Below are 22,969 nucleotides of genomic sequence, written 5' to 3'. Positions count from 1 at the left end.
GGATGTTTCTGTAAGTAAGATCCTCGACGAGGGGTTTCGGGATCACCAGAAGATCACCGATCAATCACTGGATCTTGATATTATAGTATAAGTCCTCACCTTCGGTTCGTGGCCGTTCCAGGAGCCATTGTTATTGGCGCTCTCCTCGGAGTTAGATTGTGGTGCCTAGCAATTCACTTTGTTTTACTTCTCTTGACATGAGGGCAGAAACATCCAGTGGCTGCACGCCGTGTCCAGTGGAGTACTTGCCACTGGGTGCTTCAGAAGCTGCTACACACGACAAGCATCCGCCCTTCACATGGGTATTTTACTGCAGTACAATCTCGCGCTCTCCTTCGCCGTAATGGAGCTGCAAGAAGCTACCAGCATGGACGTGGACACCCTGTACAAGGTTCTTGACACCGTGATCATTTCCAACTTACTTGTAGTCATTAACAACGAGGATTCTCCGGGCGCAAACGACGAGCTTTGCCGCGAAACGGTGGTGTCCCTTGGAGTAGACTACAGCAACGAGAAAGCACGCGTGAACATCAACGTGCCATTAAAGATAGAGTCGAACGGCGAAGAGGAGGATGCCTACTATAGGATTGAGCAAGAGCGAAGGATTGCCATTCAAGCCGCCAAAGTTGCCTGCCTGCATGCCTGCCTTCCCGCCTGCCCGCCTGCCCGCCCGCCCGCTCGCCCGCCTGAGGACCATGAATCTTGCAGGACACTCCTCCACAAACCTGACGACGAGTCGATTCATTCAAAACCTTTTTTTATATACTCTGTGTCGGCGGGATCGATATTCGGAAAGACAGAATTTCAGTTAGAAGCAAGACATAACTTGTAGAGGTGCAGTGAGAGATAACAGTTGTTTATTGCCTCAATTTATGTGAAGTGGCATGTTAAAGGAGCCATGAAGAGAAAACACAAGTTTGGTTCATTCGAAAGATTGCCTCGTTAGAACCATAACGACACCACTTATAACGCAAACTTCGCTCAAATAAGCTACATAATTAGGAAAAACGGGAATGGTCATGCGACCCACCAGCTCATTTCCCGCAACAGAACCTATGCCGTCACATGGGCTAAGCTCTGCGATTGGCGGAGGCCGGCAAAAGCAAACGCATGTTAGGCAGGGCTTACAGTTTGCATAACGAGCTAAATGCCCGTGAAACATACTGCACATTCTTTTTATGACAAAGAACGGTGGAGTAAACGGTTGAAGTTCCGAACGAACACGCAAGCGTGTGCGCCAATGCGTACGAAACAACCGCCTGGCCGAGCTCGACATCTCGCCGTCGCGCAGACGAATTTTCGGGTTCGAGGCGCTCTGACCTTGGAGGAAAAATGCCGTAAACACCGCGCATTGACGCTCGTATCTTTCTGGTCGAAGCAGAGAGCTCGCGCGAACGGCTTTCCATACACGACACCGGCCAACTGGCATAAGCGATACTGCTACTGAAGTTAAACTATTATTAACCGTAATAAAAATACGGCACATACGTACCAGTCTGTATTCGTCCGTGGCGACGGCGCTGACGAGGCAGCGGTGCCGACGGCAGGGCGTTCGTCTGTTGTGGCTATCGCGGAATGGTCGCTTTCCCGTCCACCGCGTATCCCACAACTCTTGCCGCTCGTGCACTTAGAAGCGTTGAGCGTTCAAGTGGTGTGAGGTTGTTAAATGCAAGCCCGAGCTCCTCGGCGAGAGTTTTGTTCTCCGGATCAGGCGATTCCATGACTAGGGCTGCGGGTGCACTAGGTTTTACTAGCATTTTTAAAATGGCCGCCGTCTCGGTCGACTCCCGCGTGTGGGTGCTATATGGAGTCGACATACTAAGTATCTGTTTCATGGACCGGCCCGTGTGACACCATTGCTCACGTCACCAAATGTGCAATTTTAGCGGGAGATTTAAAATTTTGGCTTAAATTGCCTTATTTCTCAGTGAATAAAGCATCATTTGCTTCCGGGAAAGCGCTTGGGGTACTATGAAACACCTAATCTTTCGAATAAAACAAACTTTTGTTTTCTCTTCATGGCTCCTTTAAGGCGAAGGACTTAAGTGCCCCATACTTATTGTCCGGTAGAGATAATGGCTGCCACAGCAAAGAGTAGATGGCGATGATAACTTTATTTTGCCCGAAACTGCGTGAAAGGAGGAAGAGGAAGTGGGAGCCTTCCTCAATAAAAAACACATTTGAGTTAATATCCGAAACCACGGTCGTCGGAGAAGGAGCTGAGTGCGTCACCACCGCGCTAACCCCGCAAGTTGACAGCAGTAAAACAAAAGTTGTCGTTGGTGTGGCTTCTTTCTTTGTGGCACATAGTCACGCTAGGGATTAGCCAGGAATTGGGAGCTTCGAGGGGCTAAATTGTCCGCTTTACAAAACCATTATTTGAAAACGTTAAGTTGTAGAATAAGCCGCGCTTCGCTTCACCTGAACGTACGTGAGTAAAACATGTGCACAGCGGGCGCGCAGAATTCTTATTCTAAGGAAGCTTTGTCGTGTGCCAGGCTGCTTGTTGACGTAATTCATAATCACCGCTGGAAAGAAGGGAGATGAAAAGATGGGCGGAACAATGAGCGGAGTTCTTTGTCCATAACTCCGGTGGCAGTAGCTCCGGCGTTTCCTCTACCGATAAGCTGTATTAATCTTTTAGAAAACGGCTTCACAGCTGCCTCCCAATTTTCCACATGTCCTTCAAAAAAATCACGCAGTACTACCGCCTGCAGCGAACAATGTACCCTCCTCCACACAAAAAACGTCACAAAAGAAGCAGAACGCCACCTTCGAGGCGTCCAAACACCTTTCCCCACCAAACTACAGCCCACATTCTGGACCCCACCCTGTACTCCCCGCAATGCCACTTCTGCGATGCCCCGGGCACGCTTTACCATATCATGCGGGGCTTTGATAGGGACCCCAACCTATCCCCCCTCTGCCTTTCCCCTCCCCCGAGCACTGGTAGGGAGCACTGTGGAGCTCGGACCCTGACGACCAGCTTTGGCTGGTGAAGACAGGCCAAAAAAATTACGCCCACCTCCCCTCGCGGGAACCCCTGGTGTGATGCGACGCTGAAGGGGGTTCCATTGGCGTTTCCGTTGGGTCGATTAGTCGAATTGCGTGAAACGCGTAATCACATCTGTGTTCTCACGCGAGGGGATGCGGGCGTAATTTTTTTATCGCGCGCGCAGCGCCGTCCACCGGCGGAGTGAGAGTGCGCTGCGCCACGCGCCCGCAGATGTTGAGAGAGAGTGTTCGCTCTCACCTGGGCACGCGCCGGCGCCAGTGAAGTCTAGGTGGTGTTGCGCCAGTGCGTCTGCCGCGGCTGTGACCCAACACAATCTAACAAAATTCACTTCAATCCAATCCAATCCAAGCCAAGCCAAGCCAATTGAATCCTATCCGATGCCCCTCGCGAGAGAGCGTTCGCTATCGGAGAGGAGAGGGGGAGAGTGGAGGATAGACGCAGCCGACGCAGCCTTGCGGACAACAACAACGGACGCACGCAGGAAGGACGGGGCCGCCGACAAGAAATGCTCTCAGCGTCGCATCTAAAAGCCGTACGGGACTCATTCCCCGCTGTGCAGCCATGATGGCCCCGAACACCTGACTGCACGGCTTGGCTCCGCCATGGAATGCGCTATACCTCCAGACTGATCTAGGCTGTGGGAGGGCATAGCGGGGGTGCCTTGACTGCGACTACCGCATCAACCCAACGGCGTGATGGCGCATGAGTTCATGCGTTGTTTTGAGCCGCCGGATGCCTACATAGGGAAGCTGTGAAGTGGTCAGGATAGCATACAAGGTGTGCAGGCACCTGTTAGCCCTGTAGACGGGCCTTTGTGAAGGTGCCCGACATGCTGCACTTCATCCTGTTTTTGCTCGGGCGCCGCTGGCTCGAAACTGCGGGACACCTACTTAGCGTCTGCATCGCCCCCGTCAGAACTTCTGGGACATTTAAGAGCGTTTACTCATACAAACTGATAATACCCCATACTTTATTCCCAACAAATGTTGTTAACCGACGACTAGAAACATTTGTTTTTGGTAACTTGAGATTGCTATTGAAGCATGTCGTGCATTCCCTGCACATGTATTTTAAAATGCTATGACATTTAAGGAGCCGGTCAAAAATAGGCACTGATGCTGAGTAGCCAGTGGTGTGATCCTTACGACAATTTTCTAAATAATATTTACTGGTGCTAAATGCGAACCCTATTAAAAACCGCATGTTCTATGTGGCTCGGTATAGGAGCGAAACGCCGGCTACCATTCTGTTCCAAATGCGGGTCAAACGATGTGACAATAGGATAAGAGTGGCTTGTGGATTCTGTTCGCATTGTTGCCTTTGTTCCGCCACCGATTAGACGACTAAGATAGTTCACTGTCCCTTTGCAGTGCGTTCGAGAACGTATCTACACTGAAGAGCATTATATCGTCTCAAGGAGGTACGCGATAACGCTTGAACGTCCATTAGTGAGCAGGTTTCTTGACCATACAGATAGACTCTGTTCTTTGTTAACGAAAAAGTAAAAGAAGTATGAGCAGCGTTTGTCCACTCTCCTCAGCAGATATGGTTGGTCAGTGGATTGATTGATTGATTGATTGATTGATTGATTGATTGATTGATTGATTGATTGATTGATTGATTGATTGATTGATTGATTGATTGATTGATTTACCTACTGACTCACTGACTGACTGAGATATGGAGGGAAAGGGGAAGGAGATTAACTCAGACAACAGTAAAAGTAGCACCACTATTCGCAAATAATAGAGATTACACAGTCGCACACTGTGACAATTAACTTTGAAGGTGGGAGGGCTGATAGTCGCACACACGTAATACTTAGCTTTATTCACAACAGCTTCTCATGTGGCCGCCAGAGTGGATTACCAACTTATAACCTGCTCCCCCTAAAATAACGGATCCCGTCTCATACATGGTTCGAGCGATTCTTGAACGTTCCACTGCTGATCTTAGAGGGAACGCAAAATGGGAACAAGTCATTAGGCGGCGTTTTGCAGAGTTTCGCCCACGTAATGTGTGAAAACACACTGAACAAGCTGAGAAAATTGCGAGCTTATAAGAAAAGAGCAAGGAAAATGGCAGTCCTGTCTAGTCCACGCCAGGAGCAAGTATTCAGCCGTAGTCTAAGCAAGTTCGAGCACTGGCCTTGCGAGGATGAATAAACTTTATTGGTCGGAGTCGAGGTTCGGACTGTGAGACAAAAATACTGATCAACAATACGTACAGCTTAATCGATTTTACAGCTTACTTGCATTAACCACAAAGCGTAATGCAATTACACGGACGCGCGTGATTGGGCATGTTGCAAAATATCAACGTAGAAATGAAAGAGGAAAATCTAAGATCAACGCCACACTTACTCGTGTGCCAAAAAACGTACGATCGAGACAATTATACCTAACAGAAATCATTACTTAATAAATTTTAGTCCCAGTATAACAATTCTGTCTGACTCACAAGCTGCCTGCCGTCGTTTTGCACTAGGACGAGAGTCTCGGCTCTTACCCTCGCCATCCTTTCTCAATGCCCCACCCTCCATCATGCCCGCATAGTGTGGACACCCAGCCACACTGCCCTCCCTGGGAACGAGGTGGCACACGCCACCGCCCGATCTCTCCTTCGCCGGGCATTCCCAGAAGAGGCCAACAACGCAGCCATTGCAAACTCCCTTACGCCCCTCTACCAAACATACACTGACACCCTCTACCACTACAGAGCAACCCGACGCACCTATCCCCCTCCCACCCTTCCCTTTCTACCGTTGACGCCCGCATTTGGCGCAGACTTCAAACCAACACGTAGTGCAATCACCTCCATCTCCACCACATATCTCCTTCTAACTACCCACTTAACTGCCCCCAATGCGATGAGCCTAACACCACAGCTCATCTCGTCTGGACGTGCCCCACCAACCCTCTGCCACCCAGATCCCCTACTCTTGAGCAGTGGGAGTGCGCGTTGCAGAGCTGCCAGCTCAAAGACCAGGAGGCCCTGATCTCTCGGGCGAGGATGGCAGCCGCGGCACGCGGCCTACCGGAATAGGATGGTCGCCCACAGCTCCTAACTCTTTTTCTTCCCTGCCCCGTCCCTGTTGTTTCAATAAACGTTTCTCTCTCTCTCTCTCTCTCTCTCTCTCTCTCTCTCTCTCTCTCTCTCTCTCTCTCTCTCTCTCTCTCTCTCTCTCTCTCTCTCTCTCTCTCTCTCGTTGCTTAGAAAATCCATAGAACTGTATGAACAAATTACACCTACACTATGAAAAAAAATAGCTGGCAGCCTTCATGCATGGCCACAAGTTGAAATATTTTTCCAACCACTGATGATTGCAAAGTAGTAGTAGTAGTAGTAGTAGTAGTAGTAGTAGTAGTAGTAGTAGTAGTAGTAGTAGTAGTAGTAAACTTTATTCACAACTAATGTGGAGGGGTTCCAGGACTCCAGTGGCGAAAGCCCCTAACTTAGCTCTTTCCAGCAGTTACCGCTGACTGGAGAGGTCCGAGCTGGACAGTGCCGCTTAACCAGGACTCTACTGACGTGTTGTCTTTCGTTGGAAATGTGCTATCCAAGAATCATCATCATCATCACCATCGTTGTCGTCACCGTGATCGTCTTCAGCAACAGCAGTATCAGCTGAACTTCTGAACTTCTCGTAACACCAATCTATACGTTGTCGAAGCGAGGTAAGATAAACACAAACATTAGAGAAAAAGATGTGGTCACGTGCAACTTCATGCAGTACAATAAAAATATGAAGAAAAAAACGTGCGCTGTCGGAATAGATGTCGCGCGAGAAGTGCAGACGCGGGAAAATCGAATCGGGTTGAACAAACCTTGATTAAATTTATAATGAGAGTTGCAAAAAGAGGAGGAGGAGGGTGAAGGGCGGACGGGGAGAGATGGGAGGGCGCTACGTTTCAGGAGCTGATTGATTGATTGATTGATTAATTGATTGATTAATTGATTGATTGATTGATTGATTGATTGATTGATTGATTGATTGATTGATTGATTGATTGATTGATTGATTGATTGATTGATTGATTGATTGATTGATTGATTGATTGATTGATTGTAGGGTTTAACTCGCCGATGCAACGCAGGCGATGAGGCGCGCCGTAGTGGAGGGCTGCGGATAAATTTTGACCACCTGGGGATCTTTAACGTGCGCCGAAGACGTCTCAGGAGCGGCAAAAGACTATCGCCTTTCGACGACATTTGCAGCGAAATGAGCAGATACATGGCCAATTTTGATGTGTTGTCACAACACTATCGTACAAAGCACCCTTGTGAAAACGTATTCTCCATCTCAGTCTTTAATAATTCCCTATTGTAAAAAAGAAAAAAAAAAGCAGACGAACATCTTCTCTACTGCATGCGATGAGGAGAGACTAAGGGCCGTATTCTGAGGCCCTCCGCAATGATTATGCAAGGGGAGATCCATTTCAAGGATCCCCTCCACTGAAGGCTCGAGTGGAGGAAGGATTCAGAATAACAGGGTATACAAGTGACACTATCGTCTCGCTCCTGGCAATGGTATAGTGCACGTATTTTGTGACAAATGCGTTTAATTGTTTTAAAAAGCGTGCCTTTTGTGTGAGAACTAAGTCTAAGAAAAAAAGAACAGCTACTGTCCATAACAAAGAGATCAAGTAGGCTGCGCGATAACAGTCGGGGCCACAATGCTCGACTCTTCAGACTGTGCGGCGGACGTTCGATGTCGCAGTTGATGAAAGCGCTGATCTGATTCCATCTATGGATTCCCGAGCAGCGTTGGCCGCCGTGGGCTCCGCATGTGCCCGGGGCCTGTCGGCATTTTTCTTCGAATACAAGACGCTCAAGGTCGTCCAGATCGGGAACAAGAAGGTCGGCGTGCTCAACAGGACCATACAGCTCGTCCTAATGGGATTCGTCATAGGGTGAGACGAGGGGCTCCTGAGAGCATTAACTGTTCATTTCATTTATGTCATTGGTCGAAACAACTCTTCCAGGGCATACAGTAAGAGTAAGAAATATCCAGTGAAAAAAAAAAAAAACCTTTATGGTGGAAAATGAAATTGTAACACACTGTATTGCCCATAGCTTTGCATTCATTTTAAATGATCAATGAAGACAACGTTCAACTTTGATTCGTATGAAGATTACCATACACCAAGTTTGAAAAGTGTGCTTACTCAAGCTAAATAATCATACAAAAAATAAGGATGGGAGCTTTGATTTTTGGCACATATCGCTTGAAAGTCGCAAACGAGCATTCGGTAGAAGATAGGGATCCCCGAGTGGGAAACCAAGTGTTCCATCTCTCAGTTCTCTCAATAGCGTCGTGCGCGTTATATGAACCACACCACCGATGTACACGGACAGTAATTTCGCGAATGAGGATTTCATGACACAGGCATGTTTACCATCCGTTCAAAATGAGTGGTCTCCAACAATTGCGGACATCAATGCGTTATCGAAACTTGGGCTGTAAGACTCTCCCTTAACATTATAAGCGAAAATTTTCCCTTATTACTTGCCCAATTCACTGCAGCGCCATTTTTTACGTTATTTTGTGATCTAATCATCTGTGGCGGCCGTGGACTTTTCGAGACATTTTCTTCTGACATTCACCTTTCTACATCCCCGTATATTTTTCCGAAGCACAAAAGAGTCAACCGGGTGTGCCGTGTAGTTCTTTGATTAGTCATCCATCTGTCCCTGTATTTCTTGCTATCCCCTCATTACTCCGCATTACTGTTGAGCGAGCGTTGAGAAATACATGAGCAGATGGATGACTAATCAAAGAACTACAAATCAAACAGGGAACAAACACCCAGTTGACCCTTACGCTCCGGAAAGCGACTGCCGTGAAGACCAGATCGGTCTGATTCAGCGGGAAGGCAAAGCAGCACAGGCCGTTGTAGCCCTGGACCAAGGGCACCACCCCTGCTAAGCCCCGTCGGGAGCTCTAGCATGCGGCCCAAGACCCAGTGCAGTGCCGCTCAACCCGCCAAAATACGTAAATTTAAGCGTCTTCCCTGTCTAGTTCAGTCTCTTCCCCTCCAAATCCCTCCCTCTCATAATGCATGCAATGCCTTTTTCGCGCATGTCGCGTTTCTACAGAGAGAGAGAGAGAGAGAGAGAGAGAGAGAGAGAGAGAGAGAGAGAGAGAGAGAGAGAGAGAGAGAGAGAGGGAGAGAGAGAGAGAGAGAGAGAGAGAGAGAGAGAGAGAGAGAGAGAGAGAGAGAGAGAGAGAGAGAGAGAGAGAGGAGAGAGAGAGAGAGAGAGAGAGAGAGAACTTTATTCAGTGGCCAGATAGTTTCCCAGGGGGGTCGGCGGCCAAGTCCAGCTTGGACCCAGCTTGGACGTTCATGGTGGTGAATATTGTGGTGTGTCTCGCTAAAGCCCGGAAAGACCCGCACGGATCGCCAGAGTGACGAGAGCCATCTGGATGTCCTTGTTGGGGCTGAGCAGTGAGGCCTCCCAGTCTGATTTGTCGTGAATAAAATTGTTGATCCGCATAGTGGGGCTCTGCCATAACATGTGTTGCATGATGGCCCAGATTCCGCGGGAAGGACAGAGCGGGCTGTATAAGGTAGGATGCATTTGGCTATACAATGCTGGGGCAGAGAAGGCGTTCGTCAGGATTTGCCGTAATACGTTCGCTTGATATCGAGTGAGTGAAGCGTGCGGGTGTGGATAGATGCGTTAAGTGTCCTTGTAGTGAGTTGGGATACCTTGAAAACTGAGGAGGGGTGCTGATAGAGGTGGAGTGGCAGGATGATCTGACGCCTGGTTGGTGAGCTTACAGGCCAGCTCATGAGCCACCTCGTTCCCCTCCAGGCCCGAGTGGGCGGGGTGACAAAGGAGACGTATGGGAAGTAAATTCGGAGTATCGGGGATGGTGCGTAGTATGCGAGCAGCTTGAGAACGGCACTTGCCGTTGGTGACGTTTCGCAGGGAGGTCTGAGAGTCGGTGACGAAGATTCCAGGCGAGGCACCGCGAGCGATCTGTACAACCGCAAGAGCAATGGCTGCCCCTTCGGCGTCCGTGATGTCGCCATGGGGCAAGGTGTATGCGATTTCCTGGTCATTGGGAAAATTATATATGGCAGCGCAGAGTGCGGGGTGACCTTTGTATGGGGAGGTGTCCGTATACCACACATATGGATGGGTCTTGAGGAGGCGGGTGAGGTGCCTCATTCGTGCCCGGCGCCGACCGTCTTGGGTGCCCCCTTGCATGTTCTTGAGAAGAGGGGATGCTTGTATCACGGCTTGTAAAAAGGAAGGCCCGCGGTGTTCGTGTGGGACCGTGCGGCCTAGCCCTTGTAGGATTTTTCTGCCCGTACGCGTGCGTGAGTGAGTTCATCAGCTGCATTATGGATGCCGAGTTCCAGGAGGAGGTGGGTAGGAGCCGTTTCGGCAATGCCTAGCACCTGCTTGTAGGTACGGCGCAGAATAATATTGAGTTTTTCCATTTAAACGCGAGTCAGCTGCAGTAGGGGATGGAATATGCTATCTTGGAGAGTATGAAGGCTTGTACGAGGCAAAGTAGAGAGTGTTCGGATATTCTATGTCGGCGATTACCTGAGTGAGCATGCGACCGACCTGGGCGGCATGAACATCGAGAAGGTGGATGGTTTCGGAGTTGAGACTGTCTGCTTGAATGTGCATCCCCAATGTCCGAATAACGGGAACCTGAGGTACAGGCGTTCACGTGCCGGAGTAAAACTGAATGCGCTGATGGGGTGAAGGGGTTTGACGGCCTGGGTAGATAACAGCTCGTATTTCTCTGGGGAGAACTGTAGCCCCTTGCTGTTGACGTAGCGTTCCACTGTTCGGATTGCGACTTGAAGGTCGTCCTGGATGTCGCCATCGCTACCCCCGGCTATCCATAGAGTGATATTGTCCGCGTATAAACTGCGTCGGAGATTAGGTATCTGGGCTAGTGCTGGCGGGAGATGCCGAATTGCCACGGAAAATAGGAAGGGCGAGAGCACTGAGCCTTTGAGAATCCCCACATCGCCCAGCAGGATGGGATCGATTTTAAAGTCCTCGATTACAAGGCGTGCCGTATGGTGGGATAGAAAACCTTGTATATAGGCTCTTGGGCCGGCGTTTAAGTCCTTGAGGCCGCGTAGGATGGCACCGTGGGCTGCATTATCGAAGACGCTTTTGAGATATAATCAAAGACGGCCAGGGTATTCCGGGGCGAGACTCCGGCGCCCGATATGATGTCATGGTGTAGCTATATCAACACGTCCAGCGTGGAGCGTCCCTGGCGGAAGCCGTGCATGGTTTCGGGGAGTAATTGGTGTGTTTCCACGTTTGCAGCAAGACGGTGGACAACCATTTTGTTCGAGCGTTTGTAAATATTGAGCCGATGCAGCTATGTCCGCCTTTATATTCCTGACAAGCCTAATGCGGTGCACCAACCATGCAGAGAACCTTGCGCGTGTTGTACACGTTTGCACCGCTGCAGGTACGCCCTGATCTACGAGAAAGGCTACCAGCGCTTCGGCTCGTGCACGAGCGCCACCACGGTGAAGGTGAAAGGAGCGCTGTCCACCGAACACCTGTCCGAGGAGGCCTTCAACCCGGTGCTGGAAGGGAATACCCAGCATTACCGACGAGTCTGGGACAACGAGGACATTGTTGTTCCTCCGCACGTACGTGAGTTGTTTTGTTTTTTGTTGCTGTTTTATTGACCCTTTTCATTCCACAAGGTTGTTCATGTCGGGACGAAACCCGTTTCTCTTTGCTTGTTGGCGGGTGAAGGGTGAAATGGATACCCTAAGTTTCGAACGGTATGCTAAGGTGGCTGGAGGGAAGGGGGTAAGTTTGGAGATAGGACGGTCGAGATGGGAAGGGGAAACGGGGGCAGATGAAAGAGAGAAGTAACTTTTATTTACATAGTGGATTAGGACGCGGTGGGCGCAACCCTGAGGGTTGCGACGACTTCAGCCGCTCGAGTCCCGAGCTTCTTCTGGAGCTGGGGGTCCAAGCGGCCCAATGCCTCCATCCACTGGTCAGGGGAATTAAGGGTATGGAATGGATCCTCTGCACAAGCCCACGCTTGGTGTTGGACGGTGGCCCTTTCACCGCAGCGGGGACAGAGTGGGGATGGGTAGAGGGAGGGGTGGACATGATGGAGGACGGCTCTGCACGGTAGAGATTCCGTTTGGAGTTGACGCCAGAGGCTTTCCTCCTCCAGAGAGAGGGATGAGTGAGCGGGTGGAAGCTTGCGGCGGGAGAGGCGGTAATGCTGTGTGACCTCTCGGAATGTGAGGAGACTGTCCCTGGTCGATCTGGCTCCGTGGAGGGTAGAGTCCACATCGTACGCCCGGGAGACAAGTGCCCGGGCTGCCGTGTGGGCTGTTTCTATCCGTCCAATGCCCGTGTGAGCCGGGAACCATTGGAGTTCGACCATGTGGGTTGGTGAATTTAGACAGAATTTTGTGTGCCTGGGCCGGGCCATATGATGCTTGCCTTAAAAAATTGGTTTGCCGCTGAATCTTGTTGAGTAATAATACACCGCGATTTGAGATCCAGGAGCCTTTTTTATCATTCTGTGTGAAAGAGACATTTCCTTTTGTGTCCTTTCCTTTACAGCCAGAAGCACACATGATTCGTATTGGTGCCCGTCGAGCTGTTCGCCTACCGTCGCTTGGTAACTGGTAGCTTTTTACTGCTTCCGAATATTTACCGTCTCGCAGCAGAGATTGATCATGCCGTCCGAGTTGAGTGGTTCCTCGCGGGCTTCCTCCACCTCACTGTAAGCCAGACTTAGCAGCCAACGTTCAGTCATCGTATTTCCCGCTAAATGTGTATATGACCCCGCCATACTAACAAGAAAGGAGCATGACTGGCGCCGTACACGTGCCCGTGTTCCCATATAGCAAAACCCCACTGAGCCACCGCGTGGCTACTAGCCGCATATATTTTCTACCGTGTTTAATGTTTGTCCTACTGATTGGTATTTGATTTGATTTTGATGCTATTTATTTCCCGATGCGACTTATTCTCTAATATCGTACGTATTTGTGTTCCATCTATAAGTTTGAGTATCACGTGATGTATTTTTGGACGCAAATGTTTTGTTCTGTTGTGAAGTCGACGTGCCCCTATCTGGGACAATGAAATAAATGTCGGTTTTGTTCCTTGCAAGTCTCGGTACTGCACTGCTCAGCGCTGTTCACTTCACTATAAATACGTCTCTAGACGCTCGAAAACACTCTTATCTGTGGCGGTGCTTTGGGTAACATGAAGTGCTCCGCCGGATGCTTAAACATGCCCTCCTCCAGGGGTGTTCCCCTCCTCTCCCCATCGGAGTAATTCTGAGCAAGAAATACTCTGCTAAAAGCCTGAAAAATCTCTAGGGGAGTTTACGAAATACTGCCTCTTATTGGAGTAAATAAAACTCCCTATGCAGAGTGCGCTAGAGTACAAACCATTTACTCCCTATCCAGAGCATTTCCGTTTAGAGTGTGTGTGCTGCCACCCTTCGTATGGGTCTTACACGTGCCGAGAAGGTTGCACATGGGAGGATTCGGGTGGGGGTGGTCTTAACCTGCCGTGGCCTGAACTGAACTTACTTTCGGTGTTCTTTTACGGAGCCCGGTTGCCCAGTTTGTTATCGCAGCGAAGTTGAAGCCGACTTCAGTCACTTACTATCGTTCTGCCTCTCCTTTCGTCCGACCAAGACACGGAATCTTGCTTCGGTGGGTCTCTGCTTAGAATCCGTGGACACGAAGGTCCTATATAATTGTACGCTTCTGAAGGTCATCAGAGAGGCAATTGTTTTCAGGTTCACCTGATCACCTTTCCTCATAATCATCTGACCATCCACCTTCATTTATGCCCTGTGGGAAAAAAAATGTTTAGAACTAGTAAGGTTGTGCCATAATGCTAAGATATTTCCATACACGGTGTTTTTCGGTGTAGGGAATAAATGTCGCTTTGCGGGGCAGGAGACAGACGCATTCCACCCCGCTTTCGAGATTTATCAGGAGTGGTGTTAACAATAAGCAGATCTAAGTGACACCACTCCCCTTTCGACAGAGCAGCAGGTTCCTGGAAACCTTTGCGTCCCTAAATTCGCAGGATGCTTTGTAAATGATACTACAATTTTCAGGACACCAACCAGTTCTTCGTCACAACGAACGTGATAGTGACCCCTAACCAGGTGTTGGGACACTGCCCTGAGGTAAGGAGGTCACAATTGTCTCAGTGCTTCATTTGTGAACTGGGCGTTGGCAACTGATTCGCTAAATGTGAGACTGGTTAACGGCAGAATCCCGCTATCAAGCACGCACGGTGCCGGCCGGAAAACGACACCACGACTTGCAAGAAGGGAGCCTCTGTCCGGCGTGGCCACGGTAAGCCGACGTTGCACTGCAGTCATCCAGGTAGAAAGGCTGGAGCTCGCGGCGAAAAAAATGACACGTTTCAAACAGGTTATCCTTTGAGCACCTCAAAAGAGAAATCAGCATTTCAGACTCGTGCTCACTCAGGGCATGCAGAAATTTGACGTTCTTCGAAAGTTTACAAGAAATGGTTTAAAATGGTTTAAAATAAGATTATTCATGGGACCCGCTGTTTCAAAAGAATGAAGAGGAGGAATACTTTTATTGGAAGGAAAAGCCCCAGGCCTAATTGGACAAGGGGAGGGGATGGGGGGGGTTGACGCTTTGTGAAGCGGAAGACAAGAATCTGGATGTATGTATCCGAGAATTAGGCATACGCGTTCATGCGCAATCTACTAAGCTATACGCTATTCAAAAAAGTGGTTCTCGGCACAGAGCATTGGCCGGCTTGGACCGCCGACTCGCAGCTCTATACTGCTCGTGAAAGGCCTCTGTTCACCGAGAATTGCGCAGCTTTGTATGTTCTTGACCTCGGTATGAACTTAGTTGTTCTAGAGAAAGCGCTTTACTGGCCAAACGTGTACACTTTAAACTCACTAATGGTTGTTTCTTTATTCAATGACGACAACTGCAATATCCAGTCCCAATTACGCCGCCGAGTAATCACTAAGGAGTATGTCGATATGCGTCTCAGTATCCTGAGGGATTAGCACTAATTCTTGTTTTTATCGGGGAAGACCCGATTCTACTTTCAACACTTCACCCAAGCTCTGATGCTGCTCAGACAACTTACGGGTTCGAGAGAGGATATTTACCCAGCACCTGGCACAAAATTTTCTCGTAACTGTCCCCGCAGGGCACAGACCTGTTTGTTCTTTCCGATTTCACCGACGTAACCATTGTGCTGCTGATCCCAAGGACGCGGGTTAGATTCCCGGCCGCTTTTCTTATGGAGACGAAAAGCTAAAACGCCGGACATTTCGATATTTCAGCGCACGCTAAAGATCCCTAGGTGGTCAAAATTATAATCCGCAGCCCTCCATTATAGCGCGCCTCGTTGCTTGTGAAGCGTCCGTGCATTAAATCTCATATTCAATAAAAATCGACCTAACCATAAAAGGTTCTCGTGTGCTGCTAGTTTCTCGGATAAATGAGTTTCCCGCCCTCTGTAACGAACAAATAATGATACCATAGATCCTGCTTTGACGTATGTAGGTCATTTCCCAAAATAGCACGTGCAAAGTATACACATTTTGTTATCTATCAAAGTAGGTGATAGAAAATAAGTGCCACTTTTCATGCTTATTCTAGAGTATTTTGACATGTATGCATATTCCGGACCACCCTGGACCTGTTTGCGGAATTCAGTTTGGGACGAGAGAGAATGGGGTGGGAATTTAGTCTGAGCGATCAGATACTACACGCGACGGCAGCGGTGTTTAAACCCAGCTTGAACACCGCCTTACCTATCCCTCCCGCCAGGAAGGGAGAGGACCCACCGCCCCTCTGAAACCACTGCGCGGTATATCGGTGGGTTTAGGAACCACCTTTTACCCCAGCGTATACCGCACGACCTAGGCTCGATCTACAATAGCTCCACTGCAAAAAAAGAAACTCGCGCACTGTGCACGCCATTAGTCGCCTGTAAGCAGAGGCACTGTAAGCAGAGGCACGCCTGTAAGCAGAGGCACTAAGCGGCGGCTCGTGCAGGTGTCATGACAGGACGGTGCGTGAAGGCGGCCCACACCAGCGATGACCAGCACGTGTGCGAGATTTCCGGCTGGTGCCCCGTGGAACAAGACGTCCAAGTCCTGTAAGCTCTCCGGGTTGCCGCCATTGTGACAGACACAGTGCTCCTCGTACTTGTACTGCAGAGCGGACTTGGACAAAAAAAAATATGCTGATTCCCCATTTTCGATGCTGACCTTAAGTTAGGCGCCCGGGGTAGAAAACGGTGGAACGGCCAAGCCAGCCCTCAAACACCGGTTTCATTTTTACCTAATTTGATTTCAGGAAAAACAGGTCCGGTCTGCTGGCTGGCGTCCGCAATTTTACGGTGCTCATCAAGAACTACGTTCAGTTTCCACTGTTCAAAGTGCACAGGCAAGTGCCCATTTCTCTTTATTTCATTATCAGTTTCTCACAGTAAGTGGACACGATTGGGGTTCACTAATTGTCAAGTGAAGAATAATATTGACAATAATAGTTATACTACTACTTCTAATTGTAATAAACATTATAAACACTAATCGATAAATAAATGGTGTACTTGAAGCTGCCCTCGGATTTAGAAGAGCATCTCGAGAGCGATGCAAGTAAATAAGAAATTGCAGTCTCCAAAGCGATCCATAAAGTCATCAAAGGACTCTGTACGTGGTATATATTTTGGTATGAGCGGCAAGAGATAGAAATAAAAGTGGCTAAAAGGAATGAACACTATCAGCCACTTCTTTTCGTTTTAATCTTAATAATTCCCATCTAGTAAAAAGGTGACCAATTTGGCAGTTCAAAATTATGCCTCTTGCCGCCCGCTTGTTCTGTGTGCACTTTTAGAAAACCCAGACGGCGGCTGTATGCGCTGTAAGTTGGATACTGTATATCAGTATTGTAGCGTCATGGCTCAGACAGAGTTCGCAGAACGAAATCTCGCGAAGGTGCAGCGCGAAACCTAGCAAAGTTTCGGGGACACCCCAGGTAAAACTTATTGCGGGAGAAGCTCATTCCAGAGGGCGAAGCGGAATGTATACATTACAGCGTTTTAGAAATTGACTCGCCGCTAAAAACAGCAGGGGAACGACCAAAACTTATGTTTTACACATGCAGCCAGCACCTGCCATACATCACCTGTAAACGCATGCAGGCGCAACATCCCCGACAAGATGGACGCGCATCATCTCAGGTCGTGCGTCCACGACGCCAGGAAGGCGCCCCTGTGCCCTATCTTCCGCATCGGCGACATGGTCGAAGCGGCTGGCTCTGACTTCGACCAGATAGCAGCAAAGGTTCTCTTCTTTGATACAATGCGCGCTTGTGACTAGCACGCTTTTTTGCTGCTTGCGTGGAATATGTTGTCCGTACTCTAGACCCCGTGGCACATCCTTCGCCGCCCTCAATTATCGGCACCATCGCAGGGCGGCGTGATCCAGATCATGATCTCTTGGGACTGCGACCTCGACTACGACATCAAGCACTGCCTCCCCCAGTACTCCTTCCTAAGGCTCGACGACCCAGAGGCCACAGTGGCTCCGGGCTTCAACTTCAGGTAAACTGTCTTTTGGTAGTCGTGATGCTGTATACTGAGATTGGACCAAAATCATGCGATATATATGCTGACGCTTGTGAGCAGAGGGTCATTGGTTTATAAATTTCTGAACTGCAGAAAGGCTGACGATATTATGCGCGCTCCTTGGTGGGCATCACATTTTGGTGTTTAAGTTAAGTAATCAAACGAAATTTTCCACAGCGACCTTTGATGAAACGATGATCATGAAATGATGGTCCAGCGAAGCTGGCAATCATATGTTCGCACAATCCCAATTCAATGAGCAAATGACAGAAGGCGGAGGCTGTCATCCCACTCTTCACTGACGTTACGCCTCACCACCTCTTGAGGCACAGAACTCCTCTCTCAAAGAAGGTACAACGTCAACAGGCACGCGGTACGTGCAGGTACCCCAAGTACTACAACGAGACTACGCGGAGCCTCGTAAAGGCGTACGGCATCAACTTCGTCGTGCTAGTGCGAGGAGAGGCGGAAAGGACAAGTCCTATTCCGATCGCCGTCACTCTCGGCTCTGGTCTCGGGTTGCTCGTGGTGGTGAGTTCCAAGCGCCTTTCTATTGTCAGCAACTGTTAACAGTACCTTATGATGGGCAGGTATCAAAGCTATCAGCGGGGGCTCACCACTTTACCGGCCGCATGGTACATGTGGGCCGCCCAGCTGGCAAGGATGGGCGGCTTGTGGGTTACCAAGACAATTGTGCCATCTGAGCTTGGGGTAGGAAGGTTCATAATTGTTGTAGCCTGTTGGATGAGGGAGTCGTTTTGCTTGAGGTGCGCCCGGTAATTCGTTGTTGGCCCGCCAAGGCGGGTGTACCTTTAAGAGCTCCGCGGATTTCTTTGTATCCCGATCGGGCGTGGGCGAGTGCGGCTAATTAGTTTAAATTCTGTAGGTACGCGCATGCTTAGTGTGTAATTGGATGTTCAAACACGGCGAAGGATAACAAAGCCTCTTGTTTGCACAGACAGCTGTTCTCGAACTAGTGCGGAGGGTTGCATTTGTTTGTTTCTTTCCTCTAAACATGAAGGCAACCTGGCGCCTCTTATTGCTAAAATCATTCTGCAAAGACTAATGTAGTCCCTTCACATGCTGTCATCAAGTGCGCAGCGGGCAATATAGAGCCAACGTAATCCGGTTGTGGGTTCTACACTTGACAGAATTACGTGTCCAAGAGTGATATTGCAAGATATAGACGGGGAGGGTGTTCGGCTTTTATTTTCATGTCCATTTTTCATAGGCAATCGGTAGCCCGGTTGTTTTAGTTTCCCTGGCGAGCTCCTTCAAGTCTCGAAAATGACACGAAAAGACAAACAAACGGAGATTGCGCTCCACGACTACCGATTTGCTTCCCACTGCGCAAGGTCACATTTCGGTGTTACATCGATAGTATGTCGCATCTGTCCTCATCCGTGTCTCGCAGTGCCGGAGCACATGTGACATATTATGCGGACGAGAAGGCTGAAAGTTTCATTGGAGCCCTTGGGCTGCTATGAAACTAAAGTCACTACACCACGTCTAGCACGGACAGAAAAAAGTTATAGAGAACCAACGGCAAATGCCAGTACGGCTGCGCATGGATGGCTCTGTAACTCATTAGCAGCGAAGCTGTTTGGCAGTTTGTTGACTCTGCTGTTTCCCAAAATGAGTATAACAGTATAAAGAAACGAAATAACCGGCACCGGCAGGATTCGAGCCTGCGTCTGGTAGGTCAACAGAGTTAGAGTCAGTCGTCTTACTACCCACTATAGGCTACGACCGTGAGTTAGTACCCGAGAGTCGAACGGCTTACTCACTCGGCTGTGATTGTGGGTAGAGGAATCACACCACCTGCTCGACACAGAACACGTGATAGGGTATACGTTGCACCTGAGGGCGCCTAGTTCAAGTGCGCGCGTTCTGTTCGTTCGTTCTGCTTCTTCGATTTGCTTTTTCTTCGCCGTTATAGCAACAAAGATGGAATAAAGGTTGTTGCGGCAGCAAAAAAGAAGCAAATCGGCTGCAATCGTGGACTTAAACAGTCGTGATGGTCGTGAAGGTTGCGTACAGCTTCGCTACCTTGAAGTCTTGTGCGTTAGTGTGACCTTCCTTCATGTTTTTGCCTATTCGATGGCCAGCCATGACTTGGGCGGCACAATTTATGGCCTACATAAAAAATTAGAGAAAAAAACCTGGCATCAGTATTGCCTTAAACATGCCCTGAAGTAAGCTGCACGCACGTAATTCTGGTCAATTCATATCCGCCCGCAAGACAAACGTGTGGAAGTGTTCCCTTTCCCTCGCACCATCACCGTCGCTGATATGATCATGTAAATTTGGGCAAAACGCCGGTATTCGGGGTGTCATTTAAAGTCTTCAGGGTGTCATTGAACGGACACCAAGGATGTTTGTCTTGCATTCATTGTGTTCTAACAAGCACGTATAATGACTTTGTTAACCATGACATAAATTAGCATCAGAATTTCAGAAGCTGAAATCGCATTGAACGGCATTTGAAATGAAAATAAACGTTTTTGCGGTAATCGCGACAAGCGGGGGGGGGGGGGTAATTTTAAATAACTTCACCTCATTAACTTTGGTATTATATATATGCGAGGATACCCGCTTACTGCGTTACGTCACAAGTTCCGAAATCGTTTTTTTTTTTTCTTAAATCGAAAATTTGATAAATTTTTGAGGGGGGACATGTTACAGATTGTATAGGTGACCGGTAAAAAGCGCAAAGTCTCATGGGTACGTCGTCTGCTACCGCCACTTCCGGTTCGAAATTTCGCCACGCCCCCCGTACGCCGACTGCTTTTACGCGCGCGTGTGCGTGTTGTTTATTCGTCACAGAGTGCTTACCTTTCACAGATGCCCTTAGTAAGATTCATCGTTGTTATTCATTGAATGCGCGATGTATTATCTTTTTTTTTTCGATGGAAACAGATAAACAACAGGCACACGTGCGCGTACGTGGAAGCCGCTGGCGTACAGGAGGCCAGGAGAGCTCTCGAACCGGAAGTGGTGAGCCTCCGCGTGAACAGACAATGTACCCATGAACCTTTGCGCTTTTTACCGGTCACCTAGAGTATTGGCTAGGCACAGTGCGCTTCAATCGTCCGCGCGTTATACCCGCAGGCAACCGTGCTGTGCGACTTCGTCGTTCTCCGCCTCGACAGAAGAAAGAGACTCTACAAAGCTAGAAAGTTTCGGTTCGTCTCCAAGAGGGAAAGTATCAATGTAAGTGGCTTCCACGATGCATAAATAATAATACAATATCTTGGGCCTACTGCCCCGGAAATGAAAATGCAATGCCATAGAGTCATAAACTTATCAGCCCTAAAAAATGAAAATAGTAGGAAAATTAATTGTATAATATAAAGAGATAATATATTCTCTTTTAGGTATATTATATAAAATAATATATTATATTACATTATATATATATATAATATAATATAATATAATATGTTATAATATAAAACAGTCTACATAAACAAACCCGGTTGCATGTTGTTTGGAATCCTGTGGCAAAACGCTGTTATATTTTATTTATTAGTAACTATTTTTGTAAGGCACCTTAGTCTAACACGGTAAAATAAAATTAAATTAAAAAAGAGAAAGGGACTCGAAAAAGCTATGTCGGTAGCGAGAAGAGTACAAACTCTGCAATTCATTTGACAAAAAGAAGTGGATGAGAAATACCAGCAAAGATTTTGAAACATATAAACGCTATTTTTGAATGCTGGGATATTGCAAGCAGATAGAAATGCCAGACAATAAACCATTTCCTCTTTTTTTTTTTTTTTTCCTCCCAATGTCGTGTACTGGCTTCCTGATGACATAAAGCCGAAGACACGTCACCCTGACCTGAGCGCATTCAGCCTCAAACGTCACGAAACGCCTCTCTTAAAGACACTGAGCTCCACGTGTGACAGCGGCGCTCCTGACAACGCAAGACCGAAGGGCGACACTACGTGACGCTAGACAAAGCACAGCAAGCGTCGCCGTCTGAGACTTTGCGCCCTTTGTTTTTTAAGCCAGCAGTTGCTTCCTTGGACCACTTCCCAGACTGTTCGTTATAGAAACGCGTTGTCCACGCTTCGTATGGTGGTGGCACCAGAGCTGCATTTTTGATCACGTAGCTATCGCCGTGCATTGCTTGCATTCTGTTCCTGGGGCCTCCGCAAATTTTTCGCATCATATTTCACATTATCGCACTTTCTGCTTGCGTAATGACATCAAGTGCATGTGGCTGCTAAAGTTTGTCAAATGTTTGTGAATGAAATCGCATTCGGAATATCCCCAATTGTGGTCACGTTCGCTGTATTTCCACCAAATGAATAGCGTTTCACTTTCTTTCCGGGTTCCCTCTATTGCCAACGTAAAGATAAATGCGACTTGGCAGGTGGAACGGTTTTCTTAAAACTGAAATCTTTGTCATTAAAGTTTACAAATTTGACTGACAGACATTGCAGTTTTAATGACAAACATTGCATCGGTGTCTGTGTGCGTGTGTACAAAAGAATGTGTACGTCTGCACCAAAAGCGCCACCTAAAGAATGAGGAAAACAATCGGAAAGTCCATGTAGAGTACAATAAACTTTGAATGTATTTTTTCTTAGTTTCTCGCTTTGTCCCGTTCTTCCTGTGTTTTTTTTTTTTAATGCTTAAATATTTTTACAAGAACTCAACGAGGACAGCCGTCCGTCCTTCTGCAACCGTTGAGCGCTACCAATAAAAAAATAAAGCCGTTCCACTCAATGTGAAAGCTGTCGGAAGTGCGGAGCAGTGATTCGCCATAATGGGCTGTACCGCCGTTATCCGCTTACTGCTACCACCCCATGCAAATCAAATTTCTCGCCTTCGCAGTGCTCGCGCGCCCCCTGCCTGAAACTGCACCAGCGGGAGTTCTGTTCGAAATTGACCAGTTTCGCGTAGCTCCTGGAGAGCCGTGCTGCGCAATCGCGAGGGTTGGATTGGATTGGATTGGATTGGATTGAATTGGCATTGGTTGGATTGGTTTTGGATTCCGTTGGGTTTGGATTGGATTTGGATTGGATGATCAGCAGTAAGCATGATAATCAGCTAATCCTAGACAACCAGGAAAGCCAAGAATACCAGCTGAACCTTAGCTCACGCTACGTATATCCTGGCATAGCCGAGCTAACCCACTGCTAAGTGGCAGCTGTTCACGAGTTTTGAGCGCTTATGACAATATAATAAACCGCTTGGCTTTAGAAGCCTCTGGGTTACGCCGCGGCGAAGGGACCGTGACAGGCTACGCCGTAACGCCGTGGCGATATGCTTGATTCCAGCGGGCGAGCTAGGACTACAAGGCGAGCGCCTAAA

General features: G+C 48.4%; 1 protein-coding gene across 1 annotated transcript; it reads left to right on the top strand.

Moving 5' to 3' along the window:
- The first annotated feature begins 343 nt into the window (after nt 1–343).
- LOC144146263 (P2X purinoceptor 4-like) lies at nt 344–22,309 on the top strand. Its single transcript, XM_077678224.1, has 12 exons — nt 344–625; nt 7,709–7,929; nt 11,373–11,661; nt 14,127–14,198; nt 14,286–14,370; nt 16,069–16,171; nt 16,372–16,461; nt 17,219–17,360; nt 17,490–17,620; nt 18,028–18,175; nt 20,756–20,857; nt 21,467–22,309. The coding sequence occupies exons 1-12, from the start codon at nt 344–346 to the stop codon at nt 21,596–21,598; spliced, it is 1,797 nt and encodes a 598-aa protein (XP_077534350.1). The 3' UTR covers nt 21,599–22,309.
- The last annotated feature ends 660 nt before the right edge of the window (nt 22,310–22,969 follow it).

This window comes from Haemaphysalis longicornis, unplaced genomic scaffold (genome assembly GCF_048455015.1).
Source record: "Haemaphysalis longicornis isolate Haplotype H1 unplaced genomic scaffold, Haemaphysalis longicornis Haplotype H1 scaffold_7, whole genome shotgun sequence".
In the NCBI taxonomy this organism is placed as follows: Eukaryota; Metazoa; Arthropoda; class Arachnida; order Ixodida; family Ixodidae; genus Haemaphysalis; species Haemaphysalis longicornis.
This window is presented reverse-complemented; position numbering and strand designations above follow the sequence as displayed.

Coding starts and splice junctions, on each gene's coding strand:
- LOC144146263 (XM_077678224.1), top strand. CDS start 344: ATGGAGCTGCAAGAAGCTACCAGCATGGACGTGGACACCCTGTACAAG. Junction 14,371..16,068: donor CTCTGTCCGGCGTGGCCACG/GTAAGCCGACGT, acceptor CGGCTCGTGCAG/GTGTCATGACAGGACGGTGC. Junction 17,361..17,489: donor TCGACCAGATAGCAGCAAAG/GTTCTCTTCTTT, acceptor GCACCATCGCAG/GGCGGCGTGATCCAGATCAT.